At 47.8% G+C, this 20573-nt stretch overlaps 6 protein-coding genes across 6 annotated transcripts; 3 read left to right on the forward strand and 3 right to left on the reverse strand.

Annotated features, from left to right (window-relative positions):
* The first annotated feature begins 1489 nt into the window (after positions 1–1489).
* Positions 1490–6294, forward strand: E1B28_011678 (uncharacterized protein). Its single transcript, XM_043156736.1, has 14 exons — positions 1490–2489; positions 2545–3048; positions 3111–3220; positions 3275–3385; positions 3441–3581; positions 3636–3750; positions 3820–4054; positions 4115–4269; positions 4332–4547; positions 4607–4933; positions 4990–5227; positions 5282–5353; positions 5414–5639; positions 5824–6294. Exons 1-14 carry the CDS (start codon positions 1850–1852, stop codon positions 5860–5862), a joined length of 3129 nt encoding a protein of 1042 aa, XP_043006531.1. The 5' UTR covers positions 1490–1849; the 3' UTR covers positions 5863–6294.
* Positions 6295–6395: 101 nt separating this feature from the next.
* E1B28_011679 (uncharacterized protein) lies at positions 6396–7369 on the forward strand. Its single transcript, XM_043156737.1, has 2 exons — positions 6396–6821; positions 6875–7369. The coding sequence occupies exons 1-2, from the start codon at positions 6450–6452 to the stop codon at positions 7175–7177; spliced, it is 675 nt and encodes a 224-aa protein (XP_043006532.1). The 5' UTR covers positions 6396–6449; the 3' UTR covers positions 7178–7369.
* A 2350-nt stretch (positions 7370–9719) lies between these two features.
* Positions 9720–10708, reverse strand: E1B28_011680 (uncharacterized protein; the record flags this gene model as incomplete). The annotated part of the gene is made up of 2 exons (XM_043156738.1): positions 9720–9836; positions 9890–10708. 2 exons carry the CDS (start codon positions 10706–10708, stop codon positions 9720–9722), a joined length of 936 nt encoding a protein of 311 aa, XP_043006533.1.
* Positions 10709–10881: 173 nt separating this feature from the next.
* Positions 10882–12804, forward strand: E1B28_011681 (uncharacterized protein). The gene is made up of 11 exons (XM_043156739.1): positions 10882–10953; positions 11000–11094; positions 11156–11238; positions 11300–11485; positions 11538–11730; positions 11792–11846; positions 11958–11976; positions 12062–12105; positions 12177–12307; positions 12381–12418; positions 12482–12804. Coding segments are annotated over exons 1-11 (900 nt in total). The 5' UTR covers positions 10882–10898; the 3' UTR covers positions 12483–12804.
* Positions 12805–12925: 121 nt separating this feature from the next.
* E1B28_011682 (uncharacterized protein) lies at positions 12926–15693 on the reverse strand (the record flags this gene model as incomplete). The annotated part of the gene is made up of 4 exons (XM_043156740.1): positions 15597–15693; positions 15297–15546; positions 13443–15245; positions 12926–13390 (listed from the first exon to the last, which is right to left on the reverse strand). The coding sequence occupies exons 2-4, from the start codon at positions 15423–15425 to the stop codon at positions 12926–12928; spliced, it is 2397 nt and encodes a 798-aa protein (XP_043006535.1). The 5' UTR covers positions 15426–15546; positions 15597–15693.
* A 501-nt stretch (positions 15694–16194) lies between these two features.
* On the reverse strand, positions 16195–19789 carry E1B28_011683 (uncharacterized protein). The gene is made up of 8 exons (XM_043156741.1): positions 19540–19789; positions 18987–19484; positions 18581–18901; positions 18470–18527; positions 18359–18411; positions 18027–18301; positions 17095–17926; positions 16195–17040 (listed from the first exon to the last, which is right to left on the reverse strand). The coding sequence occupies exons 1-6, from the start codon at positions 19726–19728 to the stop codon at positions 18224–18226; spliced, it is 1197 nt and encodes a 398-aa protein (XP_043006536.1). The 5' UTR covers positions 19729–19789; the 3' UTR covers positions 16195–17040; positions 17095–17926; positions 18027–18223.
* Between the last annotated feature and the right edge of the window lie 784 nt (positions 19790–20573).

Genomic DNA, 20573 nt, shown 5'->3' on the forward strand with positions numbered 1-20573 from the left:
TAATCAACGCGCTCTGCTAAAATTCGAAGTCCGACAGGGAAGCGGTACGCGGTCCGGATCAATTTTAATTTGAAAATCGAAAATTAAATCTCATAAACGCTAATAATTAATTAACCCACTCTACATAACCTACCCCATCAAATTTCGTTCTTATTCCTTAATAACTCGCTTGCTCGTCCTTCTTGAATGCCAGTAAATACGTATACAGGAACCATTCTAGATGAACGAGCTGCAGGCATATGAGCTAGCTAGGATGCAAATAGCCACTAGATAGACAATTGGTCTCCGTTCCTTAGTACCTCAAAACAACGACTCGGAGTATGCGAGCAACCCCCCACACAACCACTCTCACAGTTACTGGCAGTACATGGGAGAATCGTTCAGTACGTAGGTATACAGCTCGAAGGTGGGTATATAAACGTAAAAAATCAGCGTAAGTATCACGTTCAGCCCCACGTTATCCCTCCTGGTGCCGGTCAAATCATGTTGAGAATGAATGTTGTATGGGTTGCCACCACATGCTCTCAGACGACAGGGAGAATTGAAGCACAGCTCAAGCACAGCTCAAGCTGGCGAAATAGACTGCAAATCCTCAGTTGATGAGAGGAATACAGGATGAGTCAGGATCACGACTCAACACGCGATTTCAATATTTACTCACTCCACATCAGGTTCGGGGAGGTCTTCTGTGTTTTAAGAGCGCTCGGGTTCCTCGAAATCTTAAATTATCTTCCAGAAATCAGTTCCGTTCCCTCGTCATGGAGTTTAGTTGTACTCATTCCTTTACACCATTTGTCGTCGGTTATGGGAGTCAGTAGGTGGTCCAAGTAAGGTCCTGGATGTGGTAAGCGCTCCAATCTATAAGCTAGACCGCTCAACGTCTAACTGGTGACTGGTGACATTTGAAAGGTGACTCTAGTATGATGGCATCGAGGATCTTCTCGGGTTGACGACGCTATTGATTCACCTTTGGGGATTGAATTTACGTCTGTTTCTTGATTAAACTGTCGACGTAGATAAGCACCTGTGAATAGACGTAGGATGGGATTTAAAGTGTTGCGATAAGTACAGGGAAGAATGAATCACCGCAGAGAACCGTAAGCCTTCAGAAATCGGTTAGTCAGTGCCTGGATTCGGGCGCATCTTATGTGTCCCAAGCATCTCTCTACTCCAAAATAGATGGCTCAGCTCCACAGCAGGTTGCGAATCAAGAAGCTAGAAGCCCTCGAACTTGCAGACACGGAAGGCTTACGCCGCCATGTGTCAGGATTCTAGTATGCTTTGCCTCACTCTTTCTTGCGAGATAAGTTGACAGGTACGACTTGTTCCTTTAATTAACGAGATGGACTGCCCCCTTGCAGCGTGCGCAGGGGCGAGGGGAGGGACGATATGCCTTGTACCTGTCGCTGCAAAGAAGGCGCCGGAGGAGGACATTGATGTTTCCATTGTAATGCCGCCGACAAAATTCACACGCGGGCACGTTCCTATTCTCCTCCGTGCTTCCGTACATACTTAGGCTTGTTCTTATCAGCCCCGACGGCTCACGCAATATTGTTCATCAGTTCACGTCAGAAAAGTATTGTTCCTTGGGCCTTTTTGCCCTTACACTTGACACAGTGTCTGGGTGATGTTGACGGAAGGAATGATTTGGTGGGATTTGGGACAGCTATCGGGTACCTAACAGGAAAAAGATGGGCTTTGAGATTATAAGAAGGACGTTGGACCACAGCCTGACTAGGGTCCGCTTCTTTTCCCTTTCTTCCCTCCTTTTCCGGGTCTTTTTTTGGCGGATAACCGTCTAGGTTTCCCCATACCATTCCTTTACTTTCCCCCGGAATTCTAAAGCAAGATGTCGACCGGTACTAGCCCAACTAGTTCTACTTTCCTTCGTCCAAACACAGGTTCCAGCTCGACTTCGATGAAACCCAGTCCATTATCGAACTCTATCGCAGCGAGCAACGCAGAAGCATCAGGCTCGACCTCAAGACAAGACAATGAAATTCCGAACGTGGAAAACCATACTTCAATGACCATCCACCCACCCGACTACGATGCCTTTGATGCTCTATTGCACTCTGTTTATCTTCATACACAAAGTTCCAACTGGTTCGACACCAGTGCTGTCGGTGGAACTGGCGTTTGTATTCGAGTCCCCGGTGACGGTCAATCCCAGGCACATTATCGTGTCTTCCCATACAATGACACTACACTTCTACCTTTTCACGAGAATGTGTCGAAAATGGGATCCGGAGTGGTCATAGCAGTGAAGGTCAGAGGTGCTAGTGTGCATGCGGTCGTTTCTCGAGTTCGGGACATGGAAGCTGAGAATGGGGTCGCGATTACATCGATCCCCCTCACTCCAGATACATGTATCCAGATTCTGCCCTCCCTTGCCAACCTACCGAACGATGCTGAGAGAGACCAACGCGCGGCGTTCATCATGGAGGATGCAAGTCTGGTGATGTGGAGTAGCAAGGAGGGTGTGGAAGGCAAGTTGTTTTCCTTTTCTCCCCTCACTCGTTCGATTACTCATGCTCATTATAGATATCATTGACCTCAAGAATGATTTGGACGAGAAGTTGATCAAATACGTTTGGCGTACGCGCGGTAAACCGAAACGCACCGGGGGTGTGCAACCACCCGTTTCGGTGTATCTGCCTAATGGTCTTGACTCCAGTCCTCGATCGAACCCAGACTCCAGGGCGACCTCCATTGTCGACTTCTCTGACCGCGTACAACACACTCCACCGCCAGAGTACCTTCCATCTGCACCATTTGGAATGGAAGGTGTTGATCGGAGTGCTGCTGAGGACTGGATTTATGGAGAGAAACCTGAGGTTGCTCTCAATCTGGCTACGGCAACCGAGACCAAAGAGACTGCTCCCCCCGACGCTACCGTGCCCCCTCCTCCGAAAAAGAAGGCAGGCTTCTTTGGATGGTGGAGACTGAACAAGGAAGACAGGGCGAAGGAGGGAGATAAGAAAGAAAAGCGCAAGCACGTTCTCTTGGGCCCCCTCTATGCCGGTATTGGCGCAGGTCTATCTCTGTGTAAGCTCGAATCTCCCTCCGAATGCTCGCGTTCGCTCATTCTATTTTCTTCTCTCACACAGACTTCGTAACTGCCGGTATCGCCACTCTCATCGAGGAATGGGCACTTGATGGTGATGCATCGCGTTTTGCACTCGTCGTGGTCCTCCCCATTATATTTTGCGTGTCCTTGGTAAGTGGTTGTATTTCCTCCTGCAGTGATGGTCATTAAAGTCATCGCCTGCAGTTCTTCTGCCTTCAACTCATCGGAAATATTTCCCTCATCTTTGGACCCGTTTCCCAGTACCACGAGAATAGTGTGTATTACTCTGCTGTCAAACCAGCTCCTAATCCAGAAGTAAGCGTAATGCCGATGATAAATTCTAATCAATCTTAACAGCTGTCTATCGTAGGTCGATCGAAACCTGCCACATATCACCATTCAACTTCCCGTCTACAAGGAGTCACTTGAGCTCACTATAGGTCCCTCCATCATGAGTATCAAGCAGGCTATGCAGACATACGCCAGACAAGGCGGAAGCTCTGCTATTTTTGTGAGTGTTTCCCAGGACTTGACATGTAGTCTTGCGTTGACATGTCGAATCAAGGTTTGCGATGATGGTCTCCAGCTCCTCTCTGAAGCTGATCGTCAAGAGCGGACCGAGTTCTACGCCACTCATAACATTGGATGGGTGGCACGGCCCAAACATGATGGGAAGGAAGGTCAGTGTTGTTCGATTGTTCAGTTTTCATACTTTTCTTTTCTGATGAGAAACGTCAACTTCTGTATAGGCGGATTCAAACGTCCAGGCAAATTCAAGAAGGCTTCGAACATGAACTACGCATTGACGCTATCCATGAAACTGGAAAGACATCTTGCAAAGCTCATTGAGGAACGAGAAGAACGTCTTCGTAACGCTGAGGACGTGGAAGGTGTGCGGGATGAATCAGATGAGGATGGGGAATGTTTGGAAGATAAGGCGATGAATTTGGCGATTGAGGAGGTGTACGAGGAGAATGGTAAACGGTAAGTGTGGTTTCTAATGATGTCCCATGTCGATTATCGTTAAGCGCTCGTGCTCTCTAGCTGGAAAGCTTGGGCTTGCAACGGCAAATCCCTTCGGATAGGAGAAATAATCCTCATCATCGACGCTGATACTATCGTACCTGAGGATTGTTTCCGCGACGCTGCGAGGGAGATGGCGGCAAGTGAGGAGCTTGCGATTATCCAACACGAGAGTGGTCAGTTGTTGGTGCCTCTATATCACACAGGTCATCAATACTGATGCCTTTATTCTATACAGACGTCATGCAAGTCGCCCACCACTACTTCGAGAACGGCATCACCCACTTTACGAGAAGGATCAATAAATGTATCTCGTATGGGTGTGCGAACGGCGAGGTCGCGCCATTCGTTGGCCATAATGCTTTCCTCCGATGGAGCGCGGTCCAGGATGCTTCATTCATTGATGAAAACGATGTCAACTACATTGGGAGTTGTGCATTGATGAAGGAGCAAGGTAAAGTCTCTTTTTTGTAATCGGCCTTATGTTCATCTATTAACTCGAATCTTCAGCAGCGGATCCATCCACTTTCGAACCACCTCCTCCAGAACGGAAGATGTGGTCCGAGTCTAACGTCTCGGAGGACTTCGATCTTGCTCTTCGTCTGTTGCTCAAAGGTTATACGCTACGATGGGCCACCTACTCAAATGGAGGCTTCAAAGAGGGTGTCAGTTTGACGATCGTCGACGAGCTAGCGCGCTGGCAAAAATACGCATATGGTTGCGACGAAATTATCTTCAACCCTCTCATCCACTGGTGGAGAAAGGGACCGATCAGCAAGCAGCTCAGTGGGTTCATGATGAGCAAAGCTCCGGTACATTATAAGATCGGGATGTCGAGTTGTATGCGCCCTAAATCCATGTTTTTGCAATGCTCGCACTAATTTGTGTACACACAGACATGTTCTCCTACTATGGTATCGCAGCGGCAACTGTAGGATCTGTCCTGAACTACCTTCTGCTGGGGCTCGCGCCTAACCTCGACCGGTTCTACTTGAAGAGCTTTGAGATCCTTTTGGCTTGTGTTGTTGTCTTCCCGGGTATTGGAAATCTAGGTTTCACGCTTTTGGAGTATCGTCTGGGCCACCGTAGTGTTGGGGGTGCCGCTTGGGAGAACCTCAGATGGCTTCCGTTTTTGTAAGTTGCTTGAGAGCGTCCGGTGTACCGTTTACTTATTACAACTTCCTTTAGCGTGTTCTTCTTTGGAGGACTCAGCATCCACCTTTCAACGGCTATTCTGGCCCATCTTTTCTCCTATGATATGTACGTCTCGGTTCAATTCCCATCAAGTTTTGGCGATCGTTGATCTCATTCTGCTTTTAGGACCTGGGGCTCAACGGGTAAAGAGGTTGAAAAATCCACGTTCTGGATTGAAGTACCACGGATCATCAAGAACTTTAAACTCCCATTCGTGATCTGCTTCCTCGTCATATTCATGATGATCATTTTCACTACGAACGCGATACCCTTTGAGTGGCAGATCGCAGGATGGAATTGGGCGTTGATCATTCCCTTGAGTCTGAACATAGGATGTCATATTGGTCTTCCCGTGAGTATCTTCTTGAGATTGCTTGTTTTTTTATTCTCGCCATCAGCCTAGTGCGGTGAGCGACTGTCGCATCAGCGATGTTCATGCTTGCTGTCACTGTCGCGGTGGAATATCCTGACCAGGTCCTGGTACCTGGACCTTGCTTCCCGACTATAACGAACGATGACTGATACGTCTTCCGTAGATTGTCTTGAACCCCTGGTTGATGAAATTCTCGTACTGAACGATGACACGGATACGCCTCTCAAGATGCGCTCGAGGATCCAACCGTTTGACCGACATTGGATTGATGGTTCTCTTCTTCCCTTTTCCTTAGTGTGTTTTCATTCGCATGGCTTTCAAAGCAAAATAATTACTTTTTTTAAACATATTAATCCCACAAAAGCCTTTCCGATTCTGTTACTCTCAACTTTGATTTTTATTTGTGTCTTGGACGCTCGGGACTTTGTTTCGAATCATCTCTGTCTCTACTCGGGCTTGAACTCTTTCTTGGACTTTGTAGCGTTGCACGAAAAACTTTCTCGCTCAACTCACCTGCAATTCTTCATTTACCGCACGCTATAACAAAAAGTTGTACTTATTTAAATTACATTGACTTTCTGTATTTATACACTATAGAACTAATACTTGTAATAAACTGTCGTTTCTCGAATCAGCCTTTCGCTACTATGTTTTTGACGATGGAGCCATCGTTTCCTGTTTATCCGAATGGGGGAATAATCAATGATTATGCCGCGACGGCGAGGGTCGCTAGAACATCTTCCTTTCTTCTATACCACCACGTAGAACGTGAACATTACTATTTCCAACATGTCTACATCGCTCTTGACAGTTCCTAGTCTGCTGGACAGATTCTCTTTATCATCCTCTTCGCAGTCTTCATCGTCATCCTACTCGTTCTTTGGAAGCAACATCGACGGCTTTTCCGATTCCCATACAGAACCAGAACCAGAACCTCAAAGTCCTCTATCGTCCAAACAAGATATCAAAACCAGGGTCATCTCGCCTCAAGTTCATACCACGCCCAAGCCCAGCCACTCTCTAGTGAGGCGAATACTGGACAATGATCGTGGTTACGAGTCGGATCTGGAGGAAAATAAGAACGCCACCGCCCCACGGCGAAAGAAGGCTAAGAAAAAGCGTATTCGGCAACAGCAGATGTTTGGGCAACTCTCACTGGCGGTGAGTACTGTCATATTTGACATTATTCGCAGTTGGTCTGACTTTGCCCACAGGAAGAACCGCTGGTTGGATTAGGCTTGAATCTCAAGCGTCCGCCGCCGCCAAAAGGTTCAAGAATTACAAGACCTGCTGTGCCACAAAAGCCTGTTCTCCACGCCACTGACCTTCTCAATTCACCATCTCCAGTGATACCGCTTCCTTCCCCTGTCGTTTCGTTGACCAAGTCACTCGATCCAATTCGACCTGTCGACTCAACTTCTTCGGTCTCACCTCTTCTGATGTCTTCGCCGCTTCTTGTTTCCACTGTCTTTCAAAGGCGTGCACCGAGTTCCCCTTTGCCGCTATCTCGCTTATGAGACCAAGACGTTTTCGCACTCCGTTGGATCACTGAATGGGTGGAGGGTTGGAAGGGGTAGGTCCGTCATCATGTCGGCCTCAGGGAAATCATGGTTAATCCAAGGTTCTGGTGTTATCGAGCAGATTATCCTTTGATCCTTTGCGTGTATAGTCAAACCTCTTGAAACCTAAATAAGTATCTGGTTGGTGCCCAAAGGCATGGGTTATTTAGGGATACTTGGCTTCTTCCGCCAAACCTAGTGAAAATTATGTGAAACTTCCATACGGTATGAGATCTAGAGGTCCCGCCCACGGGTGAATGGTGAATGGGTCATGGGTTAAGGGCCTAGTACAGTTTCGGGTTTCTCGCTTACTAGTCTTGCCTTTCAACTGAACTACATGGCGGTAAGTACAAATTGAAACAAAGTTCAAAATGTATGGTAGCAACATGCTAAGTACTCGGACCCCTTCCGTGAACAGAACTCATCACTAACTCCACCAAAATGGTAATCCAGATATGAACTTTGAAATCAACTTGGCGTTGACCTCACATCTCTAGAGCTCCGAAGATGCTAGCAACACCTCTGACTATCCTACAAGACACCGCGACTAAGCATCCAACCGCTCTCGCCTACAAGATTCCCATCATCGACCCCGAAACCGATGAAATAAAGGATTGGAAACCAGTCACTTATTCAGAATTTGCGTCTGACGTGGAACGACTCGCTGGGTATTGGGCAAGAGCACTTACAAAGGAAGGAATCTCGCAGGGATCGGTGGTGGCAGTATGGTCAGTTCTGTTAGAGGTTATTATTTGTTCGATACTAACCGTCCATGACTTTCAAGCCTAGGAGGGTACGAATATCTCGACGCAGTACATTTTTATAGCATCACCAGGGCCGGATACATTCCTCACGCCTTCAGCCGACTACCTGGCATCGAAATAGTAAAAGATCTCCTGCGTGAGTCGGATACGAGAGCCCTCATTCGTGCTGCATCCTTCAAAGAGGCATTGAAGGACATTCAAAATATACCGGTCTTCGACACAGTTACCTCTCTGGTGTTCGAAGACGTTGATACCATCCCAAGTCTTCCTCCTGTACAGCCGCCGCAGGATCCGGAGGGCATTGGTCTCATTTCTCACACCAGCGGATCCACTTCGGGGAGGTCGAAGCTAGTTCGGGGGACTCATCGTTGGATAGACTCCGTAATTCAGAAAGGACGTCTACCCATCGTTCCCCGGCCTGCCTCTGCTCCTGCGCCCATCGGGAATTGGCTGTAAGTTCATACCACGATAGGTACACTCGATGTACCAATGCTTACATTTGACTTCCAGAGGCAACATGTGCCACATCGCTCAGTATCTTCGTGAGTCGAGTCTATTCCTCTTGGAGAGCCAATCCTCGCTCATTCCGCGCCATGTTGCCTATCAGTAACAGTCCAGCAAATTGTGCATGTCGGTTGCATTATTCAGCCAAAAAAAGTAGGAGACGTGAACGAGTATATCGAAATCGTCAAACGAGCTTCCGCGAATCAACTCTATACCTTCTCGCCATACCTCGTTAAATTATTGCAGCTTGCGAGATCGAATCCAGATATTGTGGCTCTCCTCTCAGGGTTGGAAGTCATCAGCGGCGTAGGTGCTATGTTTCCAAAGGCAGAAGAGGATTTTATCATTCAAAACGATATAAATGTGATAGTGAGTAGCTTTGTTTCTCCTGGTTTAGAAACCCATTCACTCACGGTTATGCCCAGGGTGCGTTTGCCTCAACAGAGACGGGCATGCAGTTCTTCACCAAGGGCACTCGATACGACCATACCAATGCTTTCCGAGTGCTAGAGGTCCGGGGGCTATCCTACCGATTTGATCCCATTTCGCCAGAGACGGAAGGTCAGCGAAGTCTTTGCGAACTTGTTGTTCTATCGGACTCCATAGATTGTCCTCGACCGGAATTTCTCGCAAAGGATGGTCATTTCCATACTGGGGATTTATGGGAGAAGGTCGAGACAGGGTATCATTACCGTGGACGAGAAGATGACTTGATCAAGACAGAGTCTGCTTTGCGATGTGATACCAAGCGAGTACCCTTTTTGCTGCGTTTTCAGTTACCACTGATGAAAAAAGAAAAACAGAAATATTGAAAATTTCGTGAGACATACCTGTAGCGATCTCATCTCTGAATGTGTCGTCGTGGGATATGGACGACCGGCGCCTACGCTATTCGTCGAAACAGCTCTTCCCAAACATGTTACAGAAGACGATCTCAAGCGTGATATCTTCAAGAGGATTGATGTCTTCAACTCTCAACAAATGGCCCACGAGAAGATAGAATCGACAGATTTTATTGTCGTAGCGCCTCCCAACACCCTTCCCAGGACCGAGACTAAAGGGAATATCCGTCGAAAAGCCGTTGAGGAACTGTTCAGAGAGAAATTAGATGTCATTTACGGGGTCAAAAACTATCTTTGATACGGGGGTTATGGGATGACATAAGATACTCGAATCCACTCGAGATCGGAAGCAAATCGGAGGGATAGTAACAATATTCGTACGGCAGGTCGTCATGGTCGTTTAGGAAGGGATTTGAACCAATACACAGATTGATCATGAAAGACGTAACACTCGGATTGGTTCATGCCTCGTTTCTCGCAAGTGATGCCTCCAACATAACTTGAGTACTAGGATCTAATGTGAGTGTGTAGAAGTCAAAGGATATTGAGGAGAAGCGCACCACATCTCTCACTTCCCAAACAGCAGCCTCTAATCCTCGATCCCCGCATTCTCGTTTCACAGCCGTCAAGCATTTCTTCACGTCCTTAATAAAGTCGTTACTCCAAGACCAACCAATAATTTTGCCCGTCAACTGATCGTACTCTGCCGTGACACATAACCTTTCAGCATCTGAAAGCATAGGAAAATCGATCATTCCACTGCTCACGACAGGGCATGAGGCAAGGGTCTCTCTCAACCGGTTAGCAGCACGCGATGTCTTGGGCAGTTCCGCCTCTGCATTCTGGGGTCGTGGTGGATACTGCTTGACAAATTCAGCGGTAGTACTTGCTTCCAATATATCCAACCACTTCTTTTGCAATTTTCTCTCTTCTGTGACTGTGACAGAACGTTGGCCGCCATCTGTTGAAGGTGCTGTAACTTGCAACGCCATCCAACATTCATCGAGCAGCCACTGGCCCATAGATTCACGAAGTTGCTTTTCTCGTTGTGCAATTGCTTGTGTCACAGATGTGCGCTGAGGTTTGGAACTCGTTGCAGCAGCGAGTTCGGTTGCGGGTGGACTCTGCATGTAGCTTTTTATCGCTTTCTTCAGCTGTGGCCTTGTTTCTGTAACCCCCTCGTTTATGCACCAGGTGATATACGATGGTGGCACTTCCAACAAGGTTTTCCCATTGTATTTTCCAAAGTCGAAACGATAAGGTTCCTGAGACTTGGGCATGCTGACTGAAGGTCGAGACTGGGAAAGCCGTTTCGTGGGCGATGATGGTGGATAAGGAGAAGAGGAAGTTTTTGGAGGTTTGATAGGCGAACGAGGCATTATAAAGGAACAAATAGACTGGACTGGACAAAGGTTTAAAGGGAAGAAAGGGGTCAGTTACGAGGCGGGGTGTGACAGCTGACTCCTGTGTCAGGTGAGCGTGACAACTCGCGTGGAACCATGAAGCCGAAATCAGGCCGAAATCGACTAGTACTGTCGGTGCACTTCAGCAAGTTAAACTCAAACCACCATGATCTCCGAGACTGACCAAGAAGAAAGCCCGAAGCTGAGATCTGTTACCACAAGTATGGGGGTTTTCGCACTTACAAGGAAGGTACTGACAGGTTACAGGAATCTTCCAACAACTCATCCATTACCTTAAATACGCCACATCAGCGTACTCCCCATTTTGCCTCAAGCCGAATGGAAATTCTCTGGTTACACATGTTAGCCCAGTTATCTCATGCTCGAATTTAATTCATGACCTCTTCATTGCAACACAATCAGTTCTCAAACGCATTAGCGGACATTCAAGGTTATGTTGCCCGAGACGATGATAGGAAGGAGATCATCGTCGCATTACGGGGAAGGTAGGTATACAATGCATTAACAATGTTCTCCGTTGATGACTGGCTCTGCACGCGCCTTCAGCACCTCTATTCTTCATATGCTTTTGGACGCTCAAATCACGCTCGTACCGTTCCTCTCGCTTGGTGTAGACGCACCTGGTATTAGATTATCGTTAACGATGACACTAGCGAACACTGACCTCAACCCAACTCATGCCCTCTCTTTATTAACAGCAAACGTACGTGTTCACAGTGGTTTCCTTACCGCGTAAGTCAAATCTCTAAACTTTGCACGACTCACCTCCTTGACTGCTTATTAGTTGGAATTCGGTGGCTATTCAAATCGCTGCTGTTCTCAAGATGGAACTGTCCCGAAACCGAGGCTATGATCTCATTACGACCGGACACTCCCTTGGCGGGGCTATTTCCACCCTAGCAGCAGTAGCTTTTAAACAGACATATGATGACGCAGTCAAAGTTCGAAATTATACCTATGGAGCTCCTAGAATCGGTGTAAGTCAAAACCTCCGAAAGCTCCTCCTCGGACTGAAATTCAGGTACATCGAGATTTTAGAACAGACACTTCGCGGAATTTGCCAACCACCTCCTCGGAACAAATGCATTTAGAGGTTAATAACTTCTTAACTACTTCTTTCCCACGCGAATTGACCCTCCAGACCGGACTCTTTTTTCTTTTTTTCGTTCTTTGCCCTGCCAACTGAATCACTTCAATTTGCCAGTCGTACACGGACACGATGGGTATGTTGCGTTTTCTTCTTTCATCATATCCCACTCCGAGCCTACGGTATAACATTGCCCTGGTACTTCGCGTTTTGGTGTCTAGTGTACCCACGATGATCCCTACATCTCTCGGGTATTATCACCACGGTACGTATCCCAGTGTTCATTTTTTCAGCAAGACTCTCGCGCCCTCAAACCGTACATCCCTCCACTCGTAGGCGTCGAATATTGGCAAACATCCAACGACGCAAGACACGAAACAACTTTTCAATGTTCTCTCACGGATGGAGAAGACTCACAATGTTCTGCTTCTATTCCGTCGGAAGGAATAAACAGAGATCACACGGAAGTTGGTTTTTTAGTTCCTCTTCTTCCGCAAAACACCCGTTACTCAAGTACTCACACTCCCGCCTTACTTCTAGTACTTTGGAATTTTCACAACAACACCATTCTGCCTGTAGTAAGTAAGAGAAGAAAATGTTATTCATAGAATTTGACATGTATTCTTTTTTTTTTTTTCAAGACAGGAAAACAGGCATACATGTTCGAATTCGTAAGCGGATTTCCTTAGAAATAGGTAGCACCGGCGAAAGGAGGAGGTTCGGAAGATTCGTCACAGGGCAGACGGATAATACTAGAATAAAATAAAATGCGTGTGGATGCGTGTAAAGATGCAAGCGGGTGGTGAAAGATACAAGTCATGCAGGGCGAAGAAAGAGGCGGATAAGGTATCGCAGACGTAACAAAGTGCGTGATAAGCGTGAGGAGGTATCGCAAGCAAAAGAGAGGCGAAAAAAAAGCAGTCAGTGACGAACGCGAAGAAAAATTGTCCAATAGATAAACCATTTTCCGTTGAACAGTACTTATTCTAACGCAATTGAAAGTCTGTTCTGGATGCGAAGTGTTGGAGGCTAGATCTCGCAGAGACAAGGGGGAACGAAAAAGACAAGAGAAAGAGAGAGTGCTATCATGTCGGTGACCAATTCTCAGTCAACCCAGCAGCCCATGGTAGCTCCAGCTCATGATGATCGGTACGAGTGACCACACGCGGGGGTGGGGTGACTCGCACCTCTCGTCCTTTCAATGACCCAGTAACAGGAGCTGGTATAGGCGGTGGTGGAGACCATCTCGGTGAAGAAACATATGGCTCTTGCGTGGCAGCACTCAATGATTGTTGACCAAATATCGATGAAAGCCGCCCAGGTCCTCTGTGATGGTGCGCTCTGTGATTGTCCGAAGAGAAACTAGCGGTACCGGAATGGCCACTTAGCATAGACCGAGCGTTCCGTGAAGACGAGGAGCCAGTTGAACCTGTTTGGCCTCGAAGGTGAACAGAGGGGTTAGAACCGGAGCTCGAGTGGAGACGTGAGACGTGAGTGTGGATCGAAGCTGCCTCAGATTCGTGTTCAGGCGGGTATTGGATCATTGGTGCCTAACGGGGGACGTGAGAAAGAAAAACGCGTGGAGACAAGAGAGCCACTCACCATCGCAAGCCCAAACGTATCCCTCCTATCATGAGCCTCGACAACCCTTGCCAAAGATCTCCATGGCTCGGCAGCCGTTGGCGGCTCGGCATCCAAATCTAAATCCAAACCAAAACTCAAGTTTCCACCTGCAGACGCGGCAAAAGAACCTGGGCTCGGCGTACTGCCCTCTGTGTCGTTCCAAACTTCCACGGAAGGCATCAACCCCGGAGGATAAGGCCACTTCTTCTTTTGATAGCTGTCATTCGAGGAACCAGCTGTCGAGCCAATTGTCAGGGAGCTAAAGGACGGTTCTCTGTTCGGAACGGGCATATCCAATACATCAACGTCCGTGTCCGTGCGTGAATGAGGATTCGTCAAGGGAACGTTACTACAGGAAGAGGAGAGCGTGTTATCATCATGAGAGCCGGGATTAGTCGGACTTCGTGCGGGTAATGGTGGTGGTGGTGTACTGGCGTGTCTAAGATTGCTAGACGAACCGGGCACACTTCCACCACGTCCAGCCCAATATCCCATCTCTGCAGCGGAATTTGAACGTGGCATTACTCCCTTTGGAGCTGGTATATCCGGGGTACCGCGAGCAGACGAATAAGGAGAACCACGAGCGTCGTGGTATACAGTTGACCCACTTTTGGCTGATACGCCGCTCTTCGCTGATACACTGGATTCAGGCCTTTCTCTTGCGAGGACGCCAAGCCTAGGAATGGGAGGTGGAGGTGTCAAATCTTGGTCGTCGTGAGAAGACATCAATCGACTTGTGTCAGCCTCGCCGACCGGATTACTGCCAGCGGAAACACCCAAAAGTCCTCCAAGCCACCCAGGGACAGCAGAAGACCTCTTCTTCTCCGTGGGAGTCGTAGGGAGTTCCCCAACTCGCGTGGGGGGCGTTCGTGGTTCCAAATCCTCAGCCCTAACTCTCCTAGCGGTCATCAACTTGGCTTCAGCGGCAGAATCATGCGAGATCAAACTGATACGGCTAGGACTACGAGTTTGGTTGGCCGAATCTTGAAGGCGAGGGGGTGGCATTAAGGGAAGCATTTCTTCGTCATTGGATCCCTGCGGAGGTACGGCTCGAAGACTGCTGCGAGAGAGGCTTACAGCAGAATCGGTAGCCTCTTCCGAAAGACGTATGAGTTCTTCCCGTGACAGAATAGGCCCGTGCTTGTGTGCCGATGTTGCCACTGCAATTCCGGGTCCTCCTACCATGGTAGGTCTAGGGAGGACCGTACCATAACCTGAACCTGTCGACGATGATCCATTGGAGGACATGCTGTTGTCCGGTATAGTACCCGCTCCGCCGATACCAGTTCCTTCTCTACCGCTAACACCCAACTCCCTCATCTGCTGAGGCTCAGAAGCCCCCTGAGAAGCACCTGTCTGTAGGAACGGATCGGCTTCCTCCCCAGAATGTCTTGGACTCCGTTCAACGAAATCATAGTCGGGCTCAATTTCCCGACCTTGCCTTTTACGCCGGGACTTTAGACAGAGATAAGAGACGAGTATGAAGACGAAAAGGAAAATGAAGCCAAGGATCGCGCCAACTATTATACCAATCAGTTGGTTCTTCGGTAATCCACTTCCACCACTTGATTGAACGGTACTGGAACCTGTTGGTGAAGATGAGGTGGAACTCGGTGTCAACAGGGACGAGGAAGACGAGGAAGACAGAGATAAAGATAGCGACGATGGCGAGGAAGATGCGGGCGTAGTCTCGGTAATGGTGGTGGTAGGTGTAGGTGTGGTAGTGGAGGTTGACGCTGGAGACGTAAGGCCACCATAAGTCCAATCTGGTCCAAGTGGGATCTGAAGACTCGTTAACGATCCCTTGCTTTCCAGATGAATGTAATTACTCACAGATGGCCCGTAATAAGTCAAGGGCAGGAAAAGAACCGTAGTCTGAGTCTCTACCCCTCCAGCAGCGTCCGTTACTGTGGCTACTACCGGGGTTAACCAAGGTGGAAATTGTTGAGTGGGTTGTGCCATCCGGGCTCCAGTTTATTTTTTCTTGAGCTCGGAGTGCTAAAAAGAGTGAAATGGACAAAGCGTTAGTGAACGTGAAATGTTAGATAATATTTTGTTGTGGATGTCGTTGCTTCACAATGCGCTTTAGTATACTTCTAGACGTTTGTGATGGAAAATGCGACTTGAACTCACTATCGTTGGTGATAGATCCTCTATAGGGAAGAGTAACGGAGAATGGGTATTAGAGGATATGCGGACGTATGCGAGAGGAGGGAAGAGGGGTTTACTGCGCCGTTTCACAGGCAAAACTGAACCACCGACACGTGATCCGCTTTTTTCGTAATTACCCTGGGATTAAAGCGCGCAAGCGCAAATCAGCGATCAAACATTGACGAAAAGATAGATAGGACTTAGGCTCCCTTAACTCCCTCAGTCTTTCCTGCATTTAGGCCTAGGGAGGTTGGGTATGCAATTTTGAGCTTACAGCTCAGACCGTGAACACAGACGTTCAAATGCTCATCAGTGGTGAAATGATCGAGTTCATAAATAATAAGATAGAAATTATTTTCATCCCCTTCGAACCCAGAGGATGCCGGCGACGATGGACACCTACGACGTGCCTAATAGATACATCAGCGCATGATGCGTACGCCTTTACATTGATATCAGCCTGAGTCGCATCGATCAGACAGTCTTTTGTCTCCTCCAAGTAGGAAGATGGACAGATATCACCACTTCAGACTGTTATATCAATATTGGTCGACATCGGACTGCGTCGATAAATTAAATCTGCAGTTTGAACCTCAAGCTTCAAGCATCAAGGCTGAGGAGCAACGGGCCCGCTAACAAATGCTATATGCTTTGAAAAACAATATGGATGCCATATTTGCTATTTGCGCGTAATTTGGAGAATCAGACTTCGTGATTCCCGACCAGAATTGTAGAAGAATATTAAGAGGTGTGTCAGGTGTTGTAGTGTATTGTTGTTCTGATTATCGCGGGATCTTTTCGGATTGGGGAATATTAATATTGCGATGAATCTCGAGGGTCGTACTGGATGTTGGAGTAGGTTGGAAACTGTCAACTGCAACTGTCCGGGGGAGGGGCGAGATTTAAATTTTCCGGCTCAAATCACGAGAGTACGAATGGCCTTGTAGCTGTTGGTATAGTGAAGGAGAAACCAGCGAATGGATGCATGTGCTTTCGTCGGTCTCCGTTTGGATGCTGACTGAAGTTGGAAATCCTCTCGCGAAGTAATCTCCAGGCTTGTGAAATGAGCCTGAGGATCGATCGCTGACATCATCCCTGCAGAACCTATAAAAATTAGGCATCAACCATTCAAACTCCATCAATGTACGTTCTGAGCGTCAGGCAGTTATCGAGTTCATCAGACTTTGGGGGGATGATCTATGATCGATGATCGGCCGCAGTCAGACTCTCTTCCAGAATCCAGAACGACCACCGCAACTAAGTGGCAAGAAGCCACCCCTACTAGTATGTAGGGATAATGATTGGACTAGTACCACGTCTTCGTTGAGGACTTTCGCATGAGGAGGAACCGTGATAGCGATGTAGTCATAATAATCCGCACAAGTTCCAGGGCCGAAAAATCTTTCAACGAAATCCACAAGTCATCCTATGGAATAAAGTTCTCGGTGTATCTACTCAGTAGGCTGCCTTGATCACTCACCGTCAGTAAGCTGGTATAGTACTATCCCGTGTTCCCCAGTCAATCTTCTAGGGACCGTTGGAATTTTGCGGTATTGACGAAAATCAGCATTATGTCGAAGGACACATACCGCCATGACATAAACTAGGTTAGGGTCTTTCTGCATCCAGGGTCCTGCGAAAGACCTAATCATAGTTATTGCAACTCGCCAGTTCCGTTAAGTTCCTAATAAAACATCCGGGTATACCTGCACCAATCCATGGAACCCCGTAAAGAATCCCGTCTCCATTCCTATCAAATGCAGTCGTCAATTGACAGATGCGGACCAACCCTGTACGCTCACCTTCGTCGCTTTTCGTTCACGATCTTGACGCGGTGAACTTGTTCGTAAGTTACAAAGTGAAAGTCTGTAGTACAAACGGCCGCTTCAGTTCTCTTCGCCGTTTTAGCATAACCAGACACCTCCTTGTATAGATGTGGTTCCCCGCTTGATTTCGGTGAAAAGTTGACCCCAAGGCCCGAACAGATAGGATTACATGAACGACTACCTTTGACAATTCTGGTAGATTCTGCGTGATGAAGATCGTCTGACGGATCTTGGTGCACTTGCAACATTGCGAAAATGGACTTCTATCGATAGTGACTGCAGTTACGACTGTGAATTGAGATCTCCATTCTACGTCATGCTTCTGCTTTCATTGTGATACGACTATCAAGGCTTTAGGCATGCACGGGGGCTGTCAATACTGCATTAGGCGGCGATGGAGATTGAGATAAAAAGAGATGGATGGCGCAATGCTGTATTTGAGGCATATCAGATAGATGTTCATGCACCCTCTCTTCCTGTTATAACCTAATGACCGCTGATGAGAAGGAATGTATTGCAGATATTACATCTGAGGATTGTTGCAACACGGACTTCAAATCAAGAGACAATAACACGTACCTACTACCACTTTTGCCTTTAACGATGGAGTCGAACTCAAGTCTTGAGAGCATTCCACAAACGAACTTGGCCGCTTTCGTGGAACTGGTATCGTGGACCCCTCCCGTAAACAATGTGCGCTGTCAGGAGGGTCTAGAACATCCTATGACTATCTGAAGACCTCTCGGTGGGTTTCATAAACGGTGCACCCTGCCCAATGGAATTTCAGAGGTAGTGGTCGGAAGAGGTGAGGGTTGTGAGGAGAGGTGGCTTTGTCAGCTTTTCCGCGACTTGGGTTCGGAACTGCGAAAACGTTATATTAAGCGCATACGCTACAATTCTATTGCACTAAAGACCAACGCTAGGCTCAATTTCTCCCAGAATCATGGTACCATCTTTACTTCCAGTCAGGACTAAAAGAGAGGAAACAGTCAGTGCCATAGTTCACTCGTTGGTACAAAGAATACGCACTGATTGGCTCGAGGGGATGGAAGTCCACCGACGTTACTGTTCCTTTATGGCCTGGGAGCTACAAGCAAGCCTTAGAAAAACGACCACGTTCGTCAGAGAAATGAACTGTACCTTGTATAACACTCTAGCGGTTTCAACGTCCCATATACAGACCATCCTATCTGCACCCCCCACAGCAACCCTTTTCCCCCCGTCGTCTTTACTCCACGCTCCTCTCAACAAGGTGTTCTCAAATCCCGCAGGTGCACCGTGCAGGGTTCGGTGTATTCGCGTCGGACTTGACGAGAACGGGCGGATGTCGTGAATGAGGGTCTGCGAGGATAGTGATGGCGACAAAATGTATTGACCATTAGGAGAGACCGTAACAGAAGTTGGGGTATCGGTATGGCCAGAAAGGGTAGATATCTGAGCTTGTTTTCGGAGGTCAAAAACCTAGCGAACGGAAATGGTCAGGAATGGGCGGGAAAGTCAAGCGAAACACGAGGGCAAAAAGAGACGAGACCTAAAGAGTACTTACATGGATAACATTGTCTATCGCACCGACGTACAAGGTCTGGCCATCCTGCGCCCATGCTACCGCCGTTACTGGACAGCCGACTTCCAACGTCACTGCTGCTCTTTTCCCACCGTCTGCTAGATCTCCTGCGGAGCTCTCTGCCCCCTCCCAGACCTTGACAGTCCCGTCATCGCTCCCAGTAGCAACCAGCTCTACGCCTGCCCCTCCCGCGAGCACGGAATCAACGCAGTTAATGATTTCTTTGTGTGCTCGAACTTTTCGTACACGCTGTCCAGTTGTAGTGTCGAACATCGTCAAAAGATGATCCGCCGATACAGCATAGATAATTGGAGAGAAAAAAGACCACTGAAGGTCTAGTATCGGTGCTTTTGTAAGGTTTGAGAGAAGCGCATAATTGGTGTTTGGGGGATACGTTCGCCATAGTGAAATACTTCGATCAGACGAGCATGCAGCAACGTTCTGTCCATTCGGGGAGAATCGACAGCTTAATATTTCGCTCTGTAGTTTTTGGGGCAAGTCAAACAGGGAAAAGGAAGGGGAAAATGCCACTCACGGAATGCGCGCCAGCTAGACTAACAATTGGCGCCTCCAGACTGCTTGTCCTCTGAACATTCCGAATCAAGGCCTTATTCCTTGGATCATTGTTGTTCGAGATAGCTATTTGATTTGTATTTGCACGTTCATCTGGCTTTGAGCGTTTAACCAGCTGTCCTGACGAAGGCGAACTGGAGCGTTTTGACATTTTTTATGCTGTTCCGACGCCCTCTTCTCAAGAAAATAAGGAAGAAAGAATTTTAAGAGAAACGTTCATTCATGTTCATTCATGTACGATGTTTTATGAAGAGCGACGCACCTAATTGCCCGTGCTCAGTTGGAGGTTTGAACGATGGAGAAGAATTACCATATCAAGTTGTGTATTCACACGATGGCCAGCTCTACTCTTTAACTTCCGCATTCACCGCCAGCTCTTGTGTCCCATAGCAAATAGCATCCAGAAATCAAGATTCGCTCACCGTTTGATCCAGAGCTTTCTACATACCATCCACAATACAGCTCACTCAGATGCTGATCGACCCATCATGTCACAAGTCGAAGCCTACTGAGGGTGGTGATGACATAGGCCTAGTTTCTGTCGCGGATTAGGCACATCTACAACCACCCCACAAAGATCTGACCTTCTGTGAGTATCGAGTTCAGTCATCTTCCTATCACCGACGTCGCTCTCATTAACTCCTTCTTATAGAGTCGTGATATCACGAAAGACTCTGGGAACACTCTTGGACGATCAGAAAATACGCCCTGGACGTTAAAGAAATTTACGCATGATCCTCTACATACCGTCTTCAATACCGCACCCCCATCTATCGTCTACATACCTCACTTTGTTGTGCTGCCGATGGTAGTGAGACCGTACCACATTCCGTCTCCGGCCCTCTTATCTTACCGGTGACCTGATTAAAACCTACCCGGAACTCAGCTTGGGTTCTAAGTCGCCCTTGGAAAGCGCTCAAAGCAAACGGTGCGGTCAATTGGCTCGAGTTGTCACTAGGGTATGTGAATTTCTCTCGACGATCCCCAAACGACGTA

The sequence above is a fragment of the Marasmius oreades genome, chromosome 7, assembly GCF_018924745.1.
Source record: "Marasmius oreades isolate 03SP1 chromosome 7, whole genome shotgun sequence".
NCBI classification, from domain to species: domain Eukaryota; kingdom Fungi; phylum Basidiomycota; class Agaricomycetes; order Agaricales; family Marasmiaceae; genus Marasmius; species Marasmius oreades.

Bases quoted from the DNA above. Each gene is read 5' to 3' on its own strand.
- E1B28_011678 (XM_043156736.1), top strand. From the start codon at position 1,850: ATGTCGACCGGTACTAGCCCAACTAGTTCTACTTTCCTTCGTCCAAAC. The intron at 3,386-3,440 runs GTAAGCGTAATG...TGTCTATCGTAG, and splicing joins AACCAGCTCCTAATCCAGAA to GTCGATCGAAACCTGCCACA. The intron at 4,055-4,114 runs GTAAGTGTGGTT...CGTGCTCTCTAG, and splicing joins TACGAGGAGAATGGTAAACG to CTGGAAAGCTTGGGCTTGCA.
- E1B28_011679 (XM_043156737.1), top strand. From the start codon at position 6,450: ATGTCTACATCGCTCTTGACAGTTCCTAGTCTGCTGGACAGATTCTCT. The intron at 6,822-6,874 runs GTGAGTACTGTC...CTTTGCCCACAG, and splicing joins TTGGGCAACTCTCACTGGCG to GAAGAACCGCTGGTTGGATT.
- E1B28_011681 (XM_043156739.1), top strand. From the start codon at position 10,899: ATGATCTCCGAGACTGACCAAGAAGAAAGCCCGAAGCTGAGATCTGTT. The intron at 11,239-11,299 runs GTAGGTATACAA...ACGCGCCTTCAG, and splicing joins ATCGTCGCATTACGGGGAAG to CACCTCTATTCTTCATATGC. The intron at 12,106-12,176 runs GTACGTATCCCA...CTCCACTCGTAG, and splicing joins TCTCGGGTATTATCACCACG to GCGTCGAATATTGGCAAACA.
- E1B28_011683 (XM_043156741.1), bottom strand. From the start codon at position 19,728: ATGTCAAAACGCTCCAGTTCGCCTTCGTCAGGACAGCTGGTTAAACGC. The intron at 18,902-18,986 runs GTAAGTACTCTT...TCCGTTCGCTAG, and splicing joins CGATAGACAATGTTATCCAT to GTTTTTGACCTCCGAAAACA. The intron at 18,412-18,469 runs GTGCGTATTCTT...CCTCTCTTTTAG, and splicing joins CCATCCCCTCGAGCCAATCA to TCCTGACTGGAAGTAAAGAT.